The following is a 19,142-nucleotide window of genomic DNA, read 5'->3' as shown; positions in this document are numbered from 1 at the left end:
CTTACATTTATCTTTTGTATTCTTTAGTCCACGGGACAAAAAAGAGAAAACTTATCAAGAAAATTATTTAATTTTATGATTTATATGTTTTCTAGTCTAGCTGTAACACCCCTACACCGTCTTCACCTACGCCTAGTACTTTGTTTCTTGCTTGAAATAGTCAAGTTGGAATTTCTTTGTTTGAGGTGCTTTGTGTATATACATATTTATTTCTATATATTTTTAGAACACAATAGTATATGTAACGTTTTATTTCGTACAAATGTTTAATAATACAGTTTGTTATGGCGTAAATTTTGACACTAAAATTCAGAGAACTGTCAGTTTCACCAAACCTTTAGTTTAAATACAAATTCTATAAACAAGCGATCAGCGACTTCAAATAAGATGATCTTTTTTATAAATCAAAAATAAAAACGATGTTTAAAATATTAAATACGTGCGTCCCTGCTCAATAAAGTTTTTAACCTCCCCTGAGATTCTGACGAAACTTACGTGAAAAAAACTGTCCAAGCATAACGAAAATATACGTACGTGCATTTCTGTTTACGAATACCATGAATTCTCCCTTGAGATATTCTCAAAATTTATATGGGGTCATCAGTAAAGAATTCTCTTTCAAGCAAAATAATAATAATAGTAAATCAAAACCGATCAATGTGTTACGAAAATATACTTGAGCATACATAAATATATAATAATGAAATGCATTAACGACACACTGTTTTATAGATTATTCAGGCCTATACATACTCGAGTGTATTACTTCAGATGTTTAAAAAAGAAAACAAAGAAAAGAAAAGAAAGAAAAAGCAGAAAATGTAGTGAGCAATATTGGCTTGTTCAAGCTTCAAAATTGTTTAATATGAACTGATATTGCTGTTTCTTTTGCTATTGTAAATATCTTCCTTTGAATTCACTTAGCTTAAGCATTGATTACATTACGTTTATATAATTATTGTTTGTACTAAAATTTTTACTTCGTTGAAGATCACTATAAATAGAAGAGAAGTTTGCGTGTAAGATACCAGCGAGCAAGCGCTTATTAAATGTTCATCTGACTCTCGCTGGCCACTTTTGCGACCAAGATGACGTCATGAGCCAGAGCGACGAGAATGTAGCACTGCATTGCACCTTGTAGTCTTTCCACCATGCCCGCGAGTATTACAAATGGATATCATTTCGTCATAACCTGAATTTCCTGTAAGCTATCCCCCTATTCGGATTGCAGGGATACTCAGGTGGTCGTTAGGTTCTGGATATAAGATTGTAGCACGGAAGTACTAAATCTTTCACACAAATAGATTAAGACATCTAGGATTGGAGGAGAGGCTGTTCCCATAGAAAATGCATAGATCTATGTGGTTCTAGTTAGGAAGTCTTTGACAAAAGGGTAGGTTAAAAGGATGGGAAAACAATGGGTAGTAGTGCTTCTAATAATAATGGATTGGAAGAGAATACGATCCACTGGCTAGCCTGCAGCGTTGAATGTTCAAATTCTCTTAATCTATAGAATTAGTGATATAATTATTTACCTCGTAGCACCGCAGAGAGTATACAGTGATCCAAATCACTGCCTGACCGAAGATCAAATATTGTTATAAATTTCCTTAGTTGACAAAAATCTATTAAATTTTCCACAGAAGCACGTACTTCTTCGAGACTGCTGAGACTACTCTGGAAGCTCTCCATTACAAGACGCTCCAGTTGTCGAGTCTGGGGAGAACGCAGCGTCCATGAACCACTACAACATAAATGCAAGATGTTACGATCCAAATATTTGTTTTCCTACATCAGACTTTGAAAACTTGTTAGATAGCAAGCAGTTTTCATCGAGTTAGGCTCTTACTAAGTAATAAAGAAATAATTTCGAACTATATTTTATTAAAGCCATAAGTTCACAACTAAATTCAGATTAAAAGAATTCGCTAACTTTTAATATATTTCTAATTTAATTTACGATTATATTGGTAAAAGTGGACATGTTTGTCCTGCTAATGTTATCGTTATTTCATTCTGTCTAAAAAAAAAAAGTGTAAAATCTCTTTCAGGCGAGCCAACCTGAATGAGGTTTTCCTCATTCACACCAGGCAAATATCGGTATGGTACTGTACCTAGCATACTAGTCCCAGGCCGCTTCCTTCCTTTCCTTTCCTCTGCTACTGTAATCGCAAAGGGACGTCACCCCTCATACGTAACGGGCTAACATGGCTATAGCAGTCGAAAGCCCAGGAATCTAATTCCCAATCCTATCCTTATTTAAATTAACTGGCAACATTGCTACGTTCTATTAAATTACAATCCACCATTTATATAAATTTATTCTTAGTTCATTTACTGCACGCATGTGCATTTTTTGCCTCACTTCCTTTCAAATAATAATAATAATAATAATAATAATAATAATAATAATAATAATAATAATAATAATAATAATAATAATAATCTACTTTATTAAAAATAAAAGAACATACCTAATATTTTTCATTCTATAGTTTCTAGAGATGTCTACCATTGTATAAGTGAACTATACTAGGTTAAAACAAAGTTGTACTATCTTTAATGAAAACTTTAAATCACAAAGGCTAACGTTAGACATGCTTCTGAAAAAAAATCCAAAATATGTTTAATATATTACCCAAATTAAAATGTAAAATTTCCAATAACTTAATTCGTAAATTTATCTCGTTTTAATATAACTAACTACACTATTTTTAGTTACATTAATATTATTTCTTTTGATTTTTTAGTATATTGTACGTATTTTTATTTCTTTCTTGGTTTTATATATCAAGAGGCATGTTATTGAAATGTTAAATAGTGTTTAGCGTTTGAAGCAAAGTTGAGGATAGTTCGTTCACTTTATTGAAAGTTTTACAAAAGAAATAAACTGAATTTAATACAGTAATCAATAAAACTTAATGTTCTAATTGACGTAGTATTATAATTGTAATAAAGATACCATTATAACATTCTCTTTCTATAATTTTTAAGTCGTTTCTTCGTTTTTTCACAGTTTACTTCTCTATGCTATGAACACTCTTAATAAAGACTATTAACTTGAACGCACTACGTTTAACAATTTTATTCCTAATCTTAGATGGTATTTATTATTCATGTAATTTTAAATCAAACGGTATAAACTATAAGTTCGTTATTTGAGATACACGGTGGCCCATAATTATGTATTTGATGTTGGACTGTGTAGTATTTATAATTGTGGACAAATAGTTTCGATATGGTAACACTGTTTAGCCTGAGAGTGAGGATAACGATCACTGGACTTAGACAGTGTTGCCAATTTGGGGAAAAAGTCGCTAAATCTAGGGGATTCGCCTTCCAGGATAGCGACAAAAAAAATAATAATATTTTTTTCCGATTTGCGACTTTTTGGTGATATTGGAATGACGATTTGGCGACTTACAAATCTAGCGACTTTTGCGCTGCGAACAACTTGTTCTAAAATAAGTATTATTAACTCGAATCAATTCAGATATACAGGTCTTTTGCTTGTTTGAATTAGTGCAGATGTTGACGAGCTGGGAAAGTACGTAATATTTATCTTTATATTCCCGCTTTGATTGTTGTTATCTTCTAACGGGGACGAACTCCAGGTTTTAATGTTCTTTAGTTTACAGAGCTTCTGTTTAGAGGCACAAATAATACATTACCGATAGCAAACAGAAGCGTGAGTAGACCTTTTAGACCAAGATTTTTTGTAAGGAGAAGAGATTTTTTGTAAGGAGAATTCTTGTAAGAAAAAAGGTACGAGAGTAATGTGTTTATGTTCTAGTTATGTTGCTAGTTTCTTTACTACAGTCTGTGAAACATCATATAGGTCTACATAATTATGGACCACTATGTAGATATACGTATTTCGATACTTTGCAAGTATCAAAAGTATCAAGATATTCAACGGATTAGAAATTATTTATAACAAAAAGACGAGGCAAACGCAATGTTGAAAAATATAGAGATTGAAAATAGCTAAAATACTAACATAATGGAATTTTAACTTTGAATTGAAATGGCTAATAAAGCTAGTAAGATTTTGCTGCGCTACTCCACTGCTTGGCAAAACTGTTGTTAAGGTAAGAAAAAAAATACAATTAATAGGAAATTTTACAAGATGATCAACTATAAGGCAACACTTAAAAGATACAGAATTAAAATACAACAGAATGAGACAAACTATTTAAAAAAAGCAACAAAGAAAGTGAAATGGGGAAACTTTTCTTATGAATAAATAATATGGTGTATTAAAAGATATGAGTAAGAAAACAAAATTGTTATCTGCTGACAGTTTAGGTAATTAAAATAAATGATAAATTATGAAGAAAATTAATACAGTACAGACCTTGAAGAAAAATTAGATTTATTCATAGGAATTGATGAATTGTAATTAAAGGCATATAAATCATAATATGGACTGGAATAAGATCAAAGCAGTTTTATTATGATATATCCGGATATGAATGAAACTATTTTCTCTACCTGTTCAGTTCGCGATGCAATCGAGGACAAATGAAAGCTAGAATATTAGCCAATTTGCCAGACCCTTGTAACACTACAATTGGAGTACCATGTTCTAGCTGTTCCCTTAATTCTGTCAGTGTATTCAGATCTCCTCCAACTAGCAAGGATACGACAGGAACAGCCAATGTCACCAACTCTTTTTCCAACCGGGATCTGAAAAACAAAATCGAATTACTAGTGTTATAGATTTTACTAACAAAACTCAGAACACATGTAAGCGGTAACTGGACATATCCATTTTCTTATGTAGTCCCAAGGTAAATTATTAATATTTTTCTTTAAATAGCCTTTCCTTATACATAAAGTAATTAATATTTGTTTATTACTTTAAAGGAAACAGTAATAAGAATCTTGTGTATTTTCTTTAATACCTGGTACTCTTATTTTGACGGTAGTCTTCAAGAGAAATCAAGTTTTATTTGAATACCTAAGTTCGAATTTGGTCTTCAGAATATTGCATAATTATAAGAAAATTTCATTTTCCTTGAAAACTTATTGAAAACAATGGTAAAAACTCGTGGATAAATCGAACTTTTTAATCTTCTGTTTAAATAATTGGAAGCAAACGCGCCGACTACGTGGGTGCTCCGGAACTCCGGCACCCACACAAATAATCTTGTGGGTGCAGCGCACCCACAAGATTTTTAGCTTCGACCCAGGTTCGAATTCTTTTCTCTTGCGTTTAAGTCGGCCGCGTTTAAGTCAGTGCTAGGGCAGCCCCAACTTATCCTTATAGTATCGGTATATTTTACTTTATCATAGCACAGCCCTTTTGACAGTGTTCCTAAAAGATTTTAACTAAAAATAAATCAATCAAACATCGTGACTTTCCTGTAAACATATAGGATAACACGGCCCGCCATTGATATGCACCCACACAAATTTTGGAAAGTCGGCGCCGTTGATTGGAAGTAATGAAGTATAAGAATTTTTAGGAAGCTATTGAACAGATTGTAAACAGAAGAATGCACTTGCAACTGATTTTCAATTATTTAGAGCCAGTTGCTGGGAATAGTGACATAAAAACAGTCTATTTAATGATGAAGAAAAACTGAAAACGAGATCGGCGATGAAATAAAGAAACAAGGTGCCAATTTGATCTGAAGCTTCTGAAATGGTTGAAAATTTAAAATTTATTGAATGTAAACCAAGTGTTACTAATATATTTTCGGTGATGCATTAAATTGAAAATTTTGTTGATCGTGTAAAAGTTATCAAATTAGAAGATCACAAGAAGATTATGATTCTTTTTAATGTGAGAACATAAATATTATTACTCGTATGGGTGATGATTTTTTGTGTTAATTCTATGCATTTGGTACTGTACTTAGGTGAATATTTCTTGATGTGTGTGGTTTAATTGCAAGTAAATGTAGTTTTTTTTTTTTTTTTTTTGTATCTTTACTGTATTGTATCACGCAAATAATAATTTCCCTTAAAGGTAAAGTCTACTGCATATTAATTTTTTCATGTAACTACAGTATTTTTATTCGCTTGAATTCAGGTATTTAACAATGCATATTTTTGGATAATTCGAACCTTTTACGTGACCTCCTGGGCTTCGAATTAAAAGGACTCCGATTTATATATAAAATAATTTCACAATATAGAAGCAGTGTGATACCACTGATGTAAACGCTACATTCTCTGCACCAAATCCATGCAAGACCCTTCTTAAATTTTTGAAAATTCTTAAATGCTAAAGAAAAGTGTGCTCCAATGAAAATTGGACACGAGTAATGTAGAGCAAACTATTGTGACGACTTCGGTAATAATTCGTACTTATACTTCCTAAGGGGATCTAGGAAATTTCAGGTTGATATTTAAAGAAATATGTAGAAAGCAAGGGTGCCCATGTTGTGGTTTCCATGGGGGGGGGGGGGGCAAGTATAAGCGACATTTCAAATTTTGCGGTAACTATTCAATCCCAGCTCTTGCCAAGTAAGCTTTGTGGTGGACAAACACCGTGCGAGTGGCTTTCTCGGAGCTCTCCCGTTTCCTCCCACCTTCTTCATCTACCATTTTTCATTCATTTCTCATCATCACCGTCTCCTTTAGCATACCCCCACCATTATCGTGGAACGTAAAACTTGAAGATTTTCTTTTTTTTTTTTTTTGTATCTAAGATTTCTTTTGTGAGTGTGTGTGTGTGTAAGTGACTGAATAATCAGCAAACATAGCTTCGGATACGATTCCCCATGAGGACATTTTTTTTGTTATATATATATATATATATATATATATATATATTATATATATATATATATATATATATATATATATATAGGGGAACGTGGGGCATAACGGGATAGGGGGGCATAACGGGGTATCGGTGTTTTTTGAACTGTAATTAACTGCAATCTAGCGATAAGTACCTAAACGAGATTCTCAAGGACGAAAGGCTGTTGCGCTTGAGCAGCGTTCTTATCAGTTGAAAAGGAACAGTGCTGTGTGTCAGTTCTTTGTTTTCGCGCTATGGCATATAACGATTGGGATTTTACTTCGGTCAAGGTAAGGCAAGTTATTTATTACACACTTTTAAACTATTGATATGTTGAAAGAATATTTCTTCTGTGTTTGTTGTGTGTTTTTGAGGTTTACGGATTGTAAGTTATAACAGAGATACTCGTTGATTTAACACTACAACTCATCTGGGGCAAAACGGGGTGGGGCAAAACGGTATTGCAATCACCCCATATTGCCCCATTACCCCATTATGCCCCGTAAGAGTATCGATTGTGTAGTTTACTATCCAGCTCGAGACATTTCTTGTTAATGCTAGGATTGCATTTGCGCAGTTTTGTTTAAGTTCTTCATGCTGAATTTTCAAAATTTGGTTATGTTGATTTGATGTCAGGAAATATTAAGATTTAACTGACAATAATTCGATGTAATCTGCATAAACTTTGTAGTACAATTCCCAATGATCACATTTTTTCTTTTTCTTAATAATGTCTAATTAAGAATGTACCTTTTGAAGTAATTATCAACATTTTTTTTTAAAAAAAAGAGTACTCATCTTTTGTTATATTTGATTATTGGAAGTAATCATATATTGTTGTTTTATGATAAGTCTATATTAGAGCTGGATATTATAGATGTAATAGTGTACGGGGCAGTATGGGGTAGGGGCATAATGGGGTTGACTGAAATCCAATGTTCCATTATGCCCCACGTAGGGGGCATAATGGGGAAAAGAGCCATTTTTGGAATAAGCTAAGCTAAAAGGTGCAAAACAATATTTTTCAAAGGATTTGCTGGTTGAAATATCACAATAAATGTCCAACGTGTCTACCGCAGAAAAATTACTGCAATTGAGATATTGGTTACCAATTTAGAAAGGCAAATATCTTAGCTTCCCCATTATGCCCCACGTTCCCCTATATATATATATGTGTGTGTGTGTGTGTGTGTGTGTGTATCGTGATACAAGTAAGGATCTGTTTGTGGGAATCAATAACGAATTCTGCCTAGAAAACTTCCAATAATGGTAAGCATACCCCTTCATGTGCTGTAAGCCATAAAGTTTAAAGTTTGTGATAATTTATGAATCACACTATCTATTATTACATGAACATGAGACGAGATTTTCCCGGTTCCAAGAACCAAATATATTAGTATTTCCTTTTAGAAAAAGATGAAGTAAAACATTTTAGATTGATAAAATTACCTGAAGGTTTCGGCCGCTCCTTTGAGTTGATAGCGATATCCATCGTCTACCAAGAGGAAATGAGTATGATCTGAGTTCAATGGGAGGCAAGGTTTGTGAGTTTTGAAGCATTTCCCTGATGCTTTGTACCTGAGAATAAACATAAATTTTTTAGAATTAATATTAAAACAGGGTTAGGAACAATATAACGTACTAACAGATACAATACTAGATCAATGAGTAATAACTGTGTTTCAAGGTATTTTTTTTTAAAGAATGTTCCTTACAAAAAGAATATAGGGCTAGTTCTTGTTATTCTTTGATTATTAAAGTTTAATGTAATCAGGCGCGGCTCTACGATATAGTAACAAAGTCACAAACCTTCGCAGTTATTAATAAGAACAAAAGTATTTTAAAAAATAAACAAAAACAGAGAAATAGAACCAACATGAAGAATGAATATGTTAGGAAAATTTTTCTACATTAGCAAGGAGGGATAAAGTTTTAGTTTGTACCGATGTGACTTCCCTCTTCTGGAAATCAGGAGCCGCCACTGAAACTAATATATGAAAGTTTTATATCTTGATAATAATAATTTTGGTATTTTCAGTATTAATATACATGTAATTCATATTTCAATTTCAACCAGGAAGAAAAACCACTAACTGCACTGGCCTACCGCTTTCTGTGCCATTACTGAAGTCAAGCAGCAGTGGTATGATCAGTGTTGGCAGAATCAGTGTTTCCCGAGCGCTATGCGAACAATTGGTAATTTGTTGAATGAAACAAAGACTTCGATCAAAAAAAAAAAAAAAAAAAAAAAATACTGAGATGGAACTCGCAAAGGATGTACCCCGAGATTCGGCGTGAATGTCCTAGAAATTTTGAAAGAATTAGACAATGAAAGTGACGAATAAATAAAAATATGTTTCAAAAAAGAAAAGAAAAATATTACAAAAATTTAAAAATATTTATTTTCTAGACATATTCAAGAATGAACACTAGTGTTTAATGAGAAAGTTTAGCTTGTTGTTTTTTCTTGTACGTTAGTGTGTCAACGAGGAAGACTGTGCCGTAAAAGATCGACAATTAATGCTCTAAAATAAGCGTTCCAGTACTGGGTTCATCGTAACTGTAATCAACAAAAAGTAGTAAAATACTATCTGGTTATTACCTACAGGAAACTTACCCTATATAATATTCGAATCAGGGCCGTTTTTCCGCGTAGGCACGCTAGACACGTGCCTAGGGCGCTAAAGATTTGAGGGCGCAAAAATTTGAGGGCGAAAAAGAGAAAAAATTAAAATACGCTGGTGCTGAAAATGTAATTTCCGTTTCGGTTGAGTTACCTGGTTACCAACAAACTAGATCTCGCCGGCTAATGTGAATATGATACGTATAATTTTACTTTTGTTAATTGAAAATAGAGATTTATATTACTTGATAAATTAGAATACTTAAGGACAGTTGTCTGAGGATAACTTGGGAGTGAAAACAAACTATTAACTGTACTAATATTAGGAAAAATAGTGTTTTCTGCTATTAGGAGACAAAAGCTGAGACTGTGGAAATGATTCCTTGTGCACTTTTTAATTATAATTATTTATGAAAAACCTATTACTGCAAGCCCCGTCCCTTTAAAACTACTAGCTTGTCACTCAATATGATAAACTGAACATCAACAGGATGAAAGAATAATAAAAAAAGAAAACAACAATTATATCAAAAACAAAGAAAGGTAATAAAGTAAGAGAGTTAAGGGAACATCCCTCCCGAACCAAAACTGGCAAGGTAATAATAACTGAAGGAGGGAGTACTCTGAAAATAGTGAGTGGCGTAACAATTTGAAGCGCCTAGGGCGCCGGGAAGGTTAAAAACGGCACTAATTCGGATCGTTACCTTACAGATCCTCCTCTTGTCTTCAGCTGGTGTCTATTCTCTACACCGCCCCAAGGAGCTATTCCTAAGCACATCAAACGATTAGGACCCTGAAAAACATCAAAGGAAACAAATCTCAATTAGGGATGCGCTCGAGTCGAGACATGTCTCGAATCTCGACTCGACTCGACTCGAATTCGAGTCGAGATTCGAGTCGAGACACACTTTGTAAAATTCGAGACGAGTCGAGACACGAGACGCAAAAAATCTCGACTCGACTCGAATGTCTCGAAAATCTTTCTATAATTTTTAATATTATTTTGAAGAAAATATTCACTCAGAAACAGCCTTGAAACCAATTCCAGCTTTTATTCCTTCAGAAAGGTACAGAACGCATAAAATTAATAGTTAATCTTTAAAGATCAAGATTTAATTATAAGCTCAATTTAGTTAATAGTTAATGTCGTTGTATTTGGTTGTACTGCAAATATAATGATAATAATAATTGATTATCTAGTTTGTATAAAACTATTATCCGTAGTCTAAATCTAGTTTGTATAAAACTATTGCGATAAAGTGAACTTCATAAATTCTCTGAATGAGCAGTTGGTAGTCTATAGTAATTTAGCATAGTTATAATTATTGTGTTTTCGTTCCCATGAACGCAATAGGGTTACGTAACTTCTGGATTATTCGTTTGCCCAACTATTCTGAGGCTTTAATATGTTGCAGCATATCACGAGCTACGGATAATATATAATGTAACATTTGTTGTAAATCACATATTATGATACGAGACTATTTTACATAGTATATCTTATCTAATATAAATAAAATAAAGAGTTTGTTTGTGTGTTGGTCTGTCTGTCTGTGTGCGACCTGGGGACCAGACGAGTGGACCGAGAGTTCCCAAAATTTGGTCACGGGTACCTTAGTCCAGGCCCCAGATCAAGACCAAGCGTTTTTTTTTTTTTAATTTCGAACCAGGGGGGTCTCGGGGGAGACGTTTACTGGGACCGACCTGGGGACCAGACAAGTTGACCGAGAGTTACCAAATTTTGGTCACGGATACCTTGGTCCAGGTCCCAGTCTAAGGCGAAGCGTTTTTGTCAAAATTGGAACCAGGGGGTCTCAGGGGGGCGTTTAGCGAGACATGTAGTAAAAGTAATCCAAATTGATCGACATTAGTGTCAAATCCATAGTTTTCACGGTCGCTGAGATCAATGGTGACACTTCCATCAGCGATGACTTGCAAATTCAGCTACTACTGTATGCGGGCCGGGTGTCAGCGGGTGAGGAATACCGAGACATGTATAAATAGCCCATATTGATTGATACTAGTGTCAAATCCATAGTTTTCGCGGTCACTGAAATGAATGGTGATACTTCCACAGGTGTTGACTTCCAAATACAGCCCCCATGCGAAGAATGGGTATATTAAGTTAGTATTACAATAAATGGACTGCTTGAATGCCAAGAACTAGTAGAGATAAGTATCATTCACTTCTATGAATAGGTATTTTTTAAAAGGATTTTTGTAAACACTAAGTTATAAAACAATGAACTACATACAGTAGTTATGGTTTTGGTTCCCAACATAAAAGAAATATGGATTGTTCATGAGATATTGAACTTCAACTTTCACTCCTGGAAAATTTCAATTTTGGAGTTAGGCCACTTGGCATCAAAGCAGTTCACTGTAAGATAAATACATTCCGCACATTAGTAACATAGTTGTTCAGGGGCCTTCGATTTCCATCCTCTCAAATGAAAGCTGAACGATTGCTTGATACATGCTGACTATATAGGAGAAATAGTGTATTAAGTTTTCGAGTTTTGGTGCGTATCCGTATTTACACTCTGATATAACTTTAAGTTCACACTCAAATCGAGCTAATTGTTTAATGCATTTCGAAAGCTTTTGTTTTTGTGCAGCTCATTAAGGAAAATCTATTTCATAATCGTAACATTTATGTACTAAGAAACTATGAACGTAAAGTGGACTCGACCTAGCCCCGTGGCCGCTGTGACTCAGTGGCACAGCTCTCACCCTTGGTGTGTCAGGACTCTGATTCTGTGTGTGTGTGTGAACTCCGCGGCTAGTGTACGCGTCTTTGCCGTGGAAGACTCGGGCTCAATTCCCGGCGCGAGCTCATGTAGTTCGGATTCCACGTTAATCAGTAGGTCTACATTTCATATATCCTCGCTGCTGAAAGAGACGGTAAAGTCAAAATCAACTCAACAATATATATGTGTGTGTGCTTATGTGAATTTCCTTGTGGCTGTATGGTTAACACATACACCTTGATCGCGGGAGACTCTGGTTCGATTTACGGTGGAAGCTCATGAAGTTGTTACCGGTATCCCACTTTAAACTGTAGATCCATGCCTCATATAACCATAGATATAATATGGTACAGAGTAAAACAGGCATAGAAATTTAAGCTTTTTAGGCTAACTTAATCTTACATATAATGCAACTAGCTTGGCCAAGTTATAATGGAGGAAATGCTATCATTGCAACACTCTGAGAATAGAAAATGTTCGTCAGGTATTACTATCCCCCCTCTCCTGCAGAATGAAAACCCTGACTAAAACTCAATATATATATATAAAACTATTTTGTGTAATGTAACAAACAGTGGCGGATAGTATTCATGTTTCCTTGCAGAGGTCCTTACGAGGGTTCGCTTCCATCTTCCTCTCCCCAAGAACTAAAATAAATTAAAAAATTGCTATTACTTGTTAATCTTGTACAAAGGACGCAATTAAAGTCCCAGTGTAACACCCCTTCACATTTAGATTTTTCCCCTGGAAGAAAACCAGTTATTATTGTTTCTTGATTTCTCAGTCTCACCTACATAAACATACGAATAGAATTACAGGATAGGACATGTTTAGAGTGCTTGCACGTGATATCTAACTATATTTCTCATCAAATGTGTCACAGATGAAAATTTCCGTTTGTACTGCCTCTATTTTCTGGTACATATGTTTCATTTATGTTATGTTGCTAAAATTCGTTAGGAAACAAGTACAGACTGCGCCTGTGTGCCTGACAAAACGTAAATGTACTGGATAATTATTTCTTCACTTTCTTCCAGAAAAAAAAGTAACCCATTTCATGTCGGCTAACAAAAGGAGGTAGCGGACCAAAGATAGCCGTTGTTTATCTAAGGTCGTTACACAGCAGGGGTTTCATTCAGTCAGAGGGAAAAGAAAAAATAATTTAAGGTTTCTGCATTTGTTTTGAACTGCAATATACTTCTTCCTTTTATTTTAAGAACCATTTCCTTCTCATTTGTCTCCATCAGGAAAAAAATGCAAAAAAATCACTAGAATGTGCCTATTTACCCAAAGTACGTACTAGATCACTAGTTCAATAGTAAAATCACCAAATCTAGTACGAAATCATAAATGTGGCATCCCTGGGTTGGAGCGAAAGTAATGGTTGGAGTAAAAACTAGTCCGTATTTCTACTGCGTTCTGTTGTTGAATTCACAGAAATGTTCAAAAATAAATTCAAGAAGTAAAACACGATCCTACAAAAGACTGTTTACTTGCTCACTGGTTTTCGTATTGTGATATACCGCTAAAGGAAGTGCTTCAGTACAGAGTCGGAAGCGGTATGTATTGTTTATACTACTTACAACGTTACAACCCACATAAAATATAAATTCACCCTTTCTCCCTTCCCTTTTTCGAATACAATGAACCGACTCTTTTGCTGAAGAAAGATGCTAAAAGAAAATTGAAACATCTGTGTATAAACTTTCTTTGAAGCGCAGTCTTTTGTATTTGTAAGGTTTTGCGAGTGTTTTCGAGATAGCCAAATCTTTTACCATGGACTCCTGCTGCGAACTGACCGTGAGTAAACACCCGATCTCGCTGTGCTCAATTTCTCTCGCACACGTGAAATGGGTTTGTTGTTTCCAAAACAAATAGGAAGTTACCTTGTGCTTTTGCATTTCTGCACGCACACAGGTACCATTGTTGTTTTAATGATCAGAAGGAATATCAAAACCATTCGATATATATGATACGAAACAGCTAACAGAGGGAGGCAAAGATAAAAGTAGGCCTATACCAAGTTTTCCGCGTGGTACCATTATGGAGAATAAATATTTGATAAAGTCACGTAGATTAAACCTATTCCATCTGTCCTTATAACTTTTCTGGTCTCATCAGTTTCTCAGGAGAATACGTACAACATATGTCCAAATTCCATATATACTCTTTCTAAACTAATGAGTAAACTCATTAAGAACACCAACTGATATCAATAAACAGGAAAGAAAACAATACTTCTATCATTTGGTACACATCTCTATGAAGCATGGCTTGTTTCTTTTCGAAATAGCTCCTTCGTGTCACAGCTGTGGTTAGTTTTGTTTTGTGTTAGGATGAAAGAGAGAAATGCAATATTTGCTTCGCGGTGAAGTTATATATATTATTAAGATAAGCGGTGATAAGCGAGGTTTAACAAAGAGTGCCTTTCGGATGCACAATTTAACGGGTAGTTGCAGTCCGTGTTGAGAATCGAACCAAAGCTATGTAAGACATGTTATGATAAATCCAAAAGGTGTGTTGTATCGGTGCAGTACCAGTTTTTCACGTTTTTCAAAATGTTCCAAAACCCAAAGAATAATCTTTAAATTCTGATATTTTAGTCGTCACAAATTACAATTTTATAATGTAGTCAATGTTTATAATTACTGGGCAGTTGGGCGTTTAAACTAATGACATCATAATAAAGTCAAAACCATAATTTTGAGTTGAATTGATTCTGAGTTTAACGTCCCGTTCAGCAGCGAGGCTATGTGAGACGTGGACCTACTGATTAACGTGGAATCCGAACCACATGAACTCCCACCGGGAATCAAGCCCAGGTTTCCCACGCCAAAGGCAAGTATGCTAACCGTTAGCCACGAAGGAGCTCCACCATAATTTTAGTGGGCGATAAGAAATATCTCGCCAGTGCTTTTACAATAAATAAAATTTTATAAGTATTAAAGAATAGTGGTAAGAGATTTTATAATAGCTCTTTTATTTATGAGATATGAGTATTTTAAAAAAAAAAACAACTAAAGAATAGGTTGGCGGAACCACAAAAGACTCGTAAAATAAACTTTCTTATAAATACATACGCACCTTACTCACCTTTTATAATTGCCATGCTTACGTTCTCCATAAAAACAGAAATTCTCTTTTAGTGATACTTTACACAAGATCATGAAGTGGGTTCAAATTTAATTAAAGGCAAAATACAATACAATAATCCACAAATATTGCCTCAAGTGAGTTTAAAGATTTCTAAACACTAGTGCGAAACCGGGCTCTGCCGTTGCGATCGATTTACTGGTCTTGAGACGAAAGTAAGAAGGGACTTACGCACACAGTAAGTAAAAACAATTAATATGCCTGTAACTTTCCTCCAAATGGGCGTATCTTAAAACTAACCTCACCATTATTTTTCTAATTAAATTCTAGCCCGAAATTATGTATCATATTACCCTATTCCCATTTTGGAAACTTGACCTTAATTCAAAATGGCGGATTTCAAGATGGCTGCCATCAAGGTCATATCTACCATACGACTTCCCCCCAGGACTTATATGTATCCACATGGTTTTTCTTCACTTTTCTTCATTAACGCTCCGTTTATAAAGGGTAGTAAGGGACTTCTGTAGTAATCTCTAATAACCACATCACAATTCTTAAAAGTTATTTAAAAATAATAGAAAACATGCACCATGGGAAAAATTTTTCATCACAAGTAATGATGCATACATGCCTTCTATCAGCAAAAAAAGTTTCATTGAAATTGGAGCCGGACATTTGAGTGATGTCCCTTGTGGGATGTGATTGAACGTGACGTCAGAACACATCGCCCCCCTTCCCGGAATTTACGGGAATTAGGTGACCTGAGTGAGCACATGTGGTGCCAGCTCTCTCCAGCGACCTATCAAGGATCATTGCGTGTATGCCAAGACGTGTCGCCGTTTTTATCCATGCCAAAAGTCGACATACTGACAATTAGGTAGGTAGTCATGATGGTCTGGCTTATGTGTACGTATATTTTAACTCGTACATTTTGTCTCGACTCGAATTTCGAGACGTCTCGACTCGAATTCGAGTCGAGTCGAGACAGAGACTGTCGAGTCGAGACACGAGTCGAGACAGAAACATATTTTCGAGTCGAGACACGAGTCGAGACAACATTTTCTCGAGACGAGTCGAGACAGGCTTAAATCTCGACTCGACTCGACTCGAATGCATTCCTAATCTCAATATAATTAGTTTAACAATTATGAGTTACCGATTTAGTAAAAAGAAAAATGACAATTGTAAGATTTCCTTTTCGATTTCTTAGTTATCTGAATAGTAAATTTTGGTGTTTCTGATTTGAGGTTCCATTTCCTGTGGTGCACAGATTCTACCATGTTAAGATAATGGCATGAACTATGAAGTATTTTGATATCTAAAAGAAACATAAAAATTCACTTCTTCTCACTAGCATGCTTCCCCATATTAAAGTAACTTCTACATTTTGAAGTGGCAAACATATATATTAAGCCATCAAAGTTAATATTTTCTAATTAATATCTCATATTTGATAGCTAATAAACTTAGGTGCTTTAATGTGACACGCTGTTTCGTAATTCATTCTTTAGTAATTTCATTCTAAAAATTGAACATTCTCCGTAGGCGTTAGTGACCATCATTGATACAAAAATCCTTATAAAACGATATATTTTTTATGAATTGGCTTTTTGGTAATAAGAGTTTGAAAACGACAGTTAAAAGAAGTAAATTAAGGTTTTTGACAAAATTATAAGCTCTTTCCTCGCTGTATTTTCATAGAATACTTTGCATCACGTAATATTAGGGCTATGCAAGCACGTAGCCAAGGGGGGTCCGGACCCCCCTTCCTTTCGAGATCAGAAATGAAAAAAAATAAGGAAGGATGAAACAAAATTAAATATGGAAAAGAAGGATCAGCATTAAAAATAAAAAGCTACAGGAAGCTTTTGGTTACTCTTTCTTATGATTAGATTTGTGTTGCAATATATGGTGGCGAGGTGAGGGAGATATCCTGGAAAAATCAGGGAATTTGAAATTTCTAGAAAAGTTACGGATTTCTCAGAATTTCTGCTACTAGGCAGGGAGATTTCAAGCTTCCGAAAACATAGTGACGTTGTATAACAGCGTGGACATTTTTTTAATCATAATTTTTCGTCATCGCATCCTTGCAGTATCAAGCATGTTATTTCAGAAACAATTTTCTGCTGCTCCTTTAACCTGTCATTTGGAACAGACAGTAGTTGACGGAATAATAAAAAGAAAAATTTTATGTGGAAAGAAAGTTCTGTTAACATTTGATTCAACAGAGAAAGGAACGCAGATATTGTAAAATATTTTACAAGATATTATTGAATATGTAAGTTTTATAATAGTGGATATATACTTTTTATAATAGTTGAGGTCATAATGAAAGGAAAATTGTTATATTTGAATGAACAGAGGAAGGATGTAAATGTTGTAAAATCTTTTTCAATACTTTTTTTATTATTATTTTACTCGAGATTTCTTTATAGTTTGTTATTAAAATACTTACTAAAATATCCTCATTTTAGTGTTCTAACAAAACAATATATGTTGATAGTAAAGTAGTTTAGATTGATCGAGCTCCTGGGCTTTCAGAATTTCATGTCACCCCCCCCCCCCCGAAATCCTGGCTAAACCAACCAATGTATGTTCCAGTAAAATAGTTTAGAATGATCGAGCCCCAGGTGTGATGACCACAATATTTCATGTCACGGATCCCCCCCCCCTTCACGAAATCCTGGCCACGTGCCTGGGGCTATGTAATATTTTAACTCGTTTATGTAGAGCATTAAAGTTTTGTTTAGTTTCTCTATTAACTAAAGTCAGAGAACGGGACCCATGGCTGCCGATGGGTTCGCCATCACCTTAAAAGTGACCCTGTTTCTAACAGTTGGCGTAGCTATTTGAAGTCAAGTACGCCTTGTTGGAAAACATTTAATGGTGTTTCAATATAATGACTTACATTTTTGGGGCCTACATAAATATCCTTTCCGTTTTGAATTGATAGATTCTACCCGCACGTTTTCAAAAACAGAAAAAAAAACGTATTTTTGACTTCCACATTATTATTATTATTATTATTATTATTATTATTATTATTATTATTATTATTATTATTATTATTATTATTATTATTATTATTATTTCAAAATGTATTCATTCTTACATTAAAATGGTCTTATCACTAGTTCTGATGTACTGCTAATAGTACTGATTTGCTATTGTTAAGCAAACTGCTTGAATCCATTCTGCATTCCCTAGGAATTATAACATTTTTCTTTTCGGGTGTAGGAATAGCGTTACTTTTAGGAACTAGAACAATACAGTGCTTATATTTATTTGTATGTTTCGGTAACTTGTTATCTGGTTCTTTATTATCAATATCGATATTCGTCTAAGTTCTAACTTCACATTATTTGCTGTAGAATGAAGTGCATAAGCAAACGATTACTCAGATTTCCGATAAACTTTTGACACCTATTACGCCATTTCTGAAGAAGCATAGCGCTTCTACATTTTTAGTGAGCATGGCCTAAAGAATTTTTGAAGTCAAATAATGTAGTTAATATGCCGTACACAAAACAAGTATTTATTCCAAATGTTTTTTTCTTCTTTTAAATTAACCTAAAAATAATGGGAATCTCCATTACACACAGCCAGTGCCGGATTTACGTATAAGCTAAACAAGCTATAGCTTGTTGCTTCGCTCTCTCGGGGGCCCCGAACAAAATACAGACAAGATGAATGCACATTTCCAAACTATAGGATGACAAATAAGTTATAAAACTTTCATAAAGAAACAGTATTTTGTGTTGTGTAGGCTCCTATGATGTGAATAACGGGGTCCCTCTTGCTAGCCTGCTCCCAAAAATTTCACTAGTTTGCTCATTTCTGCAAATAGGATGCCTACGTTCTTCATGGACTGATTGCATGGCAACATGTAGCGTGCAGCTGCACAGTGAAGTGCAGA

The 19,142-nt window shown here is 34.5% G+C and overlaps 1 protein-coding gene across 1 annotated transcript in view; it reads right to left on the bottom strand.

Moving 5' to 3' along the window:
• Positions 1 to 1,527: 1,527 nt before the first annotated feature.
• LOC145666245 (transient receptor potential cation channel subfamily M member 1-like) overlaps positions 1,528 to 19,142 on the bottom strand; it is a 31,340-nt gene continuing 13,725 nt past the window's right edge. The window contains exons 4-7 of the mRNA XM_081733309.1: positions 10,085 to 10,173; positions 8,207 to 8,335; positions 4,495 to 4,689; positions 1,528 to 1,744 (exon numbers count right to left, since the gene is read on the bottom strand). Of these exons, the coding sequence (XP_081589435.1) occupies positions 1,528 to 1,744; positions 4,495 to 4,689; positions 8,207 to 8,335; positions 10,085 to 10,173 (630 nt within the window). The remainder of the gene's footprint in view (positions 1,745 to 4,494; positions 4,690 to 8,206; positions 8,336 to 10,084; positions 10,174 to 19,142) is intronic.

This window comes from Thermobia domestica, chromosome 12, assembly GCF_964235325.1.
Source record: "Thermobia domestica chromosome 12, izTheDome1.hap1.1, whole genome shotgun sequence".
Classification (NCBI taxonomy): Eukaryota; Metazoa; Arthropoda; class Insecta; order Zygentoma; family Lepismatidae; genus Thermobia; species Thermobia domestica.
The sequence above is the reverse complement of the archived record's forward strand: the minus strand, read 5'-3'. Positions and strand labels throughout refer to the sequence as shown.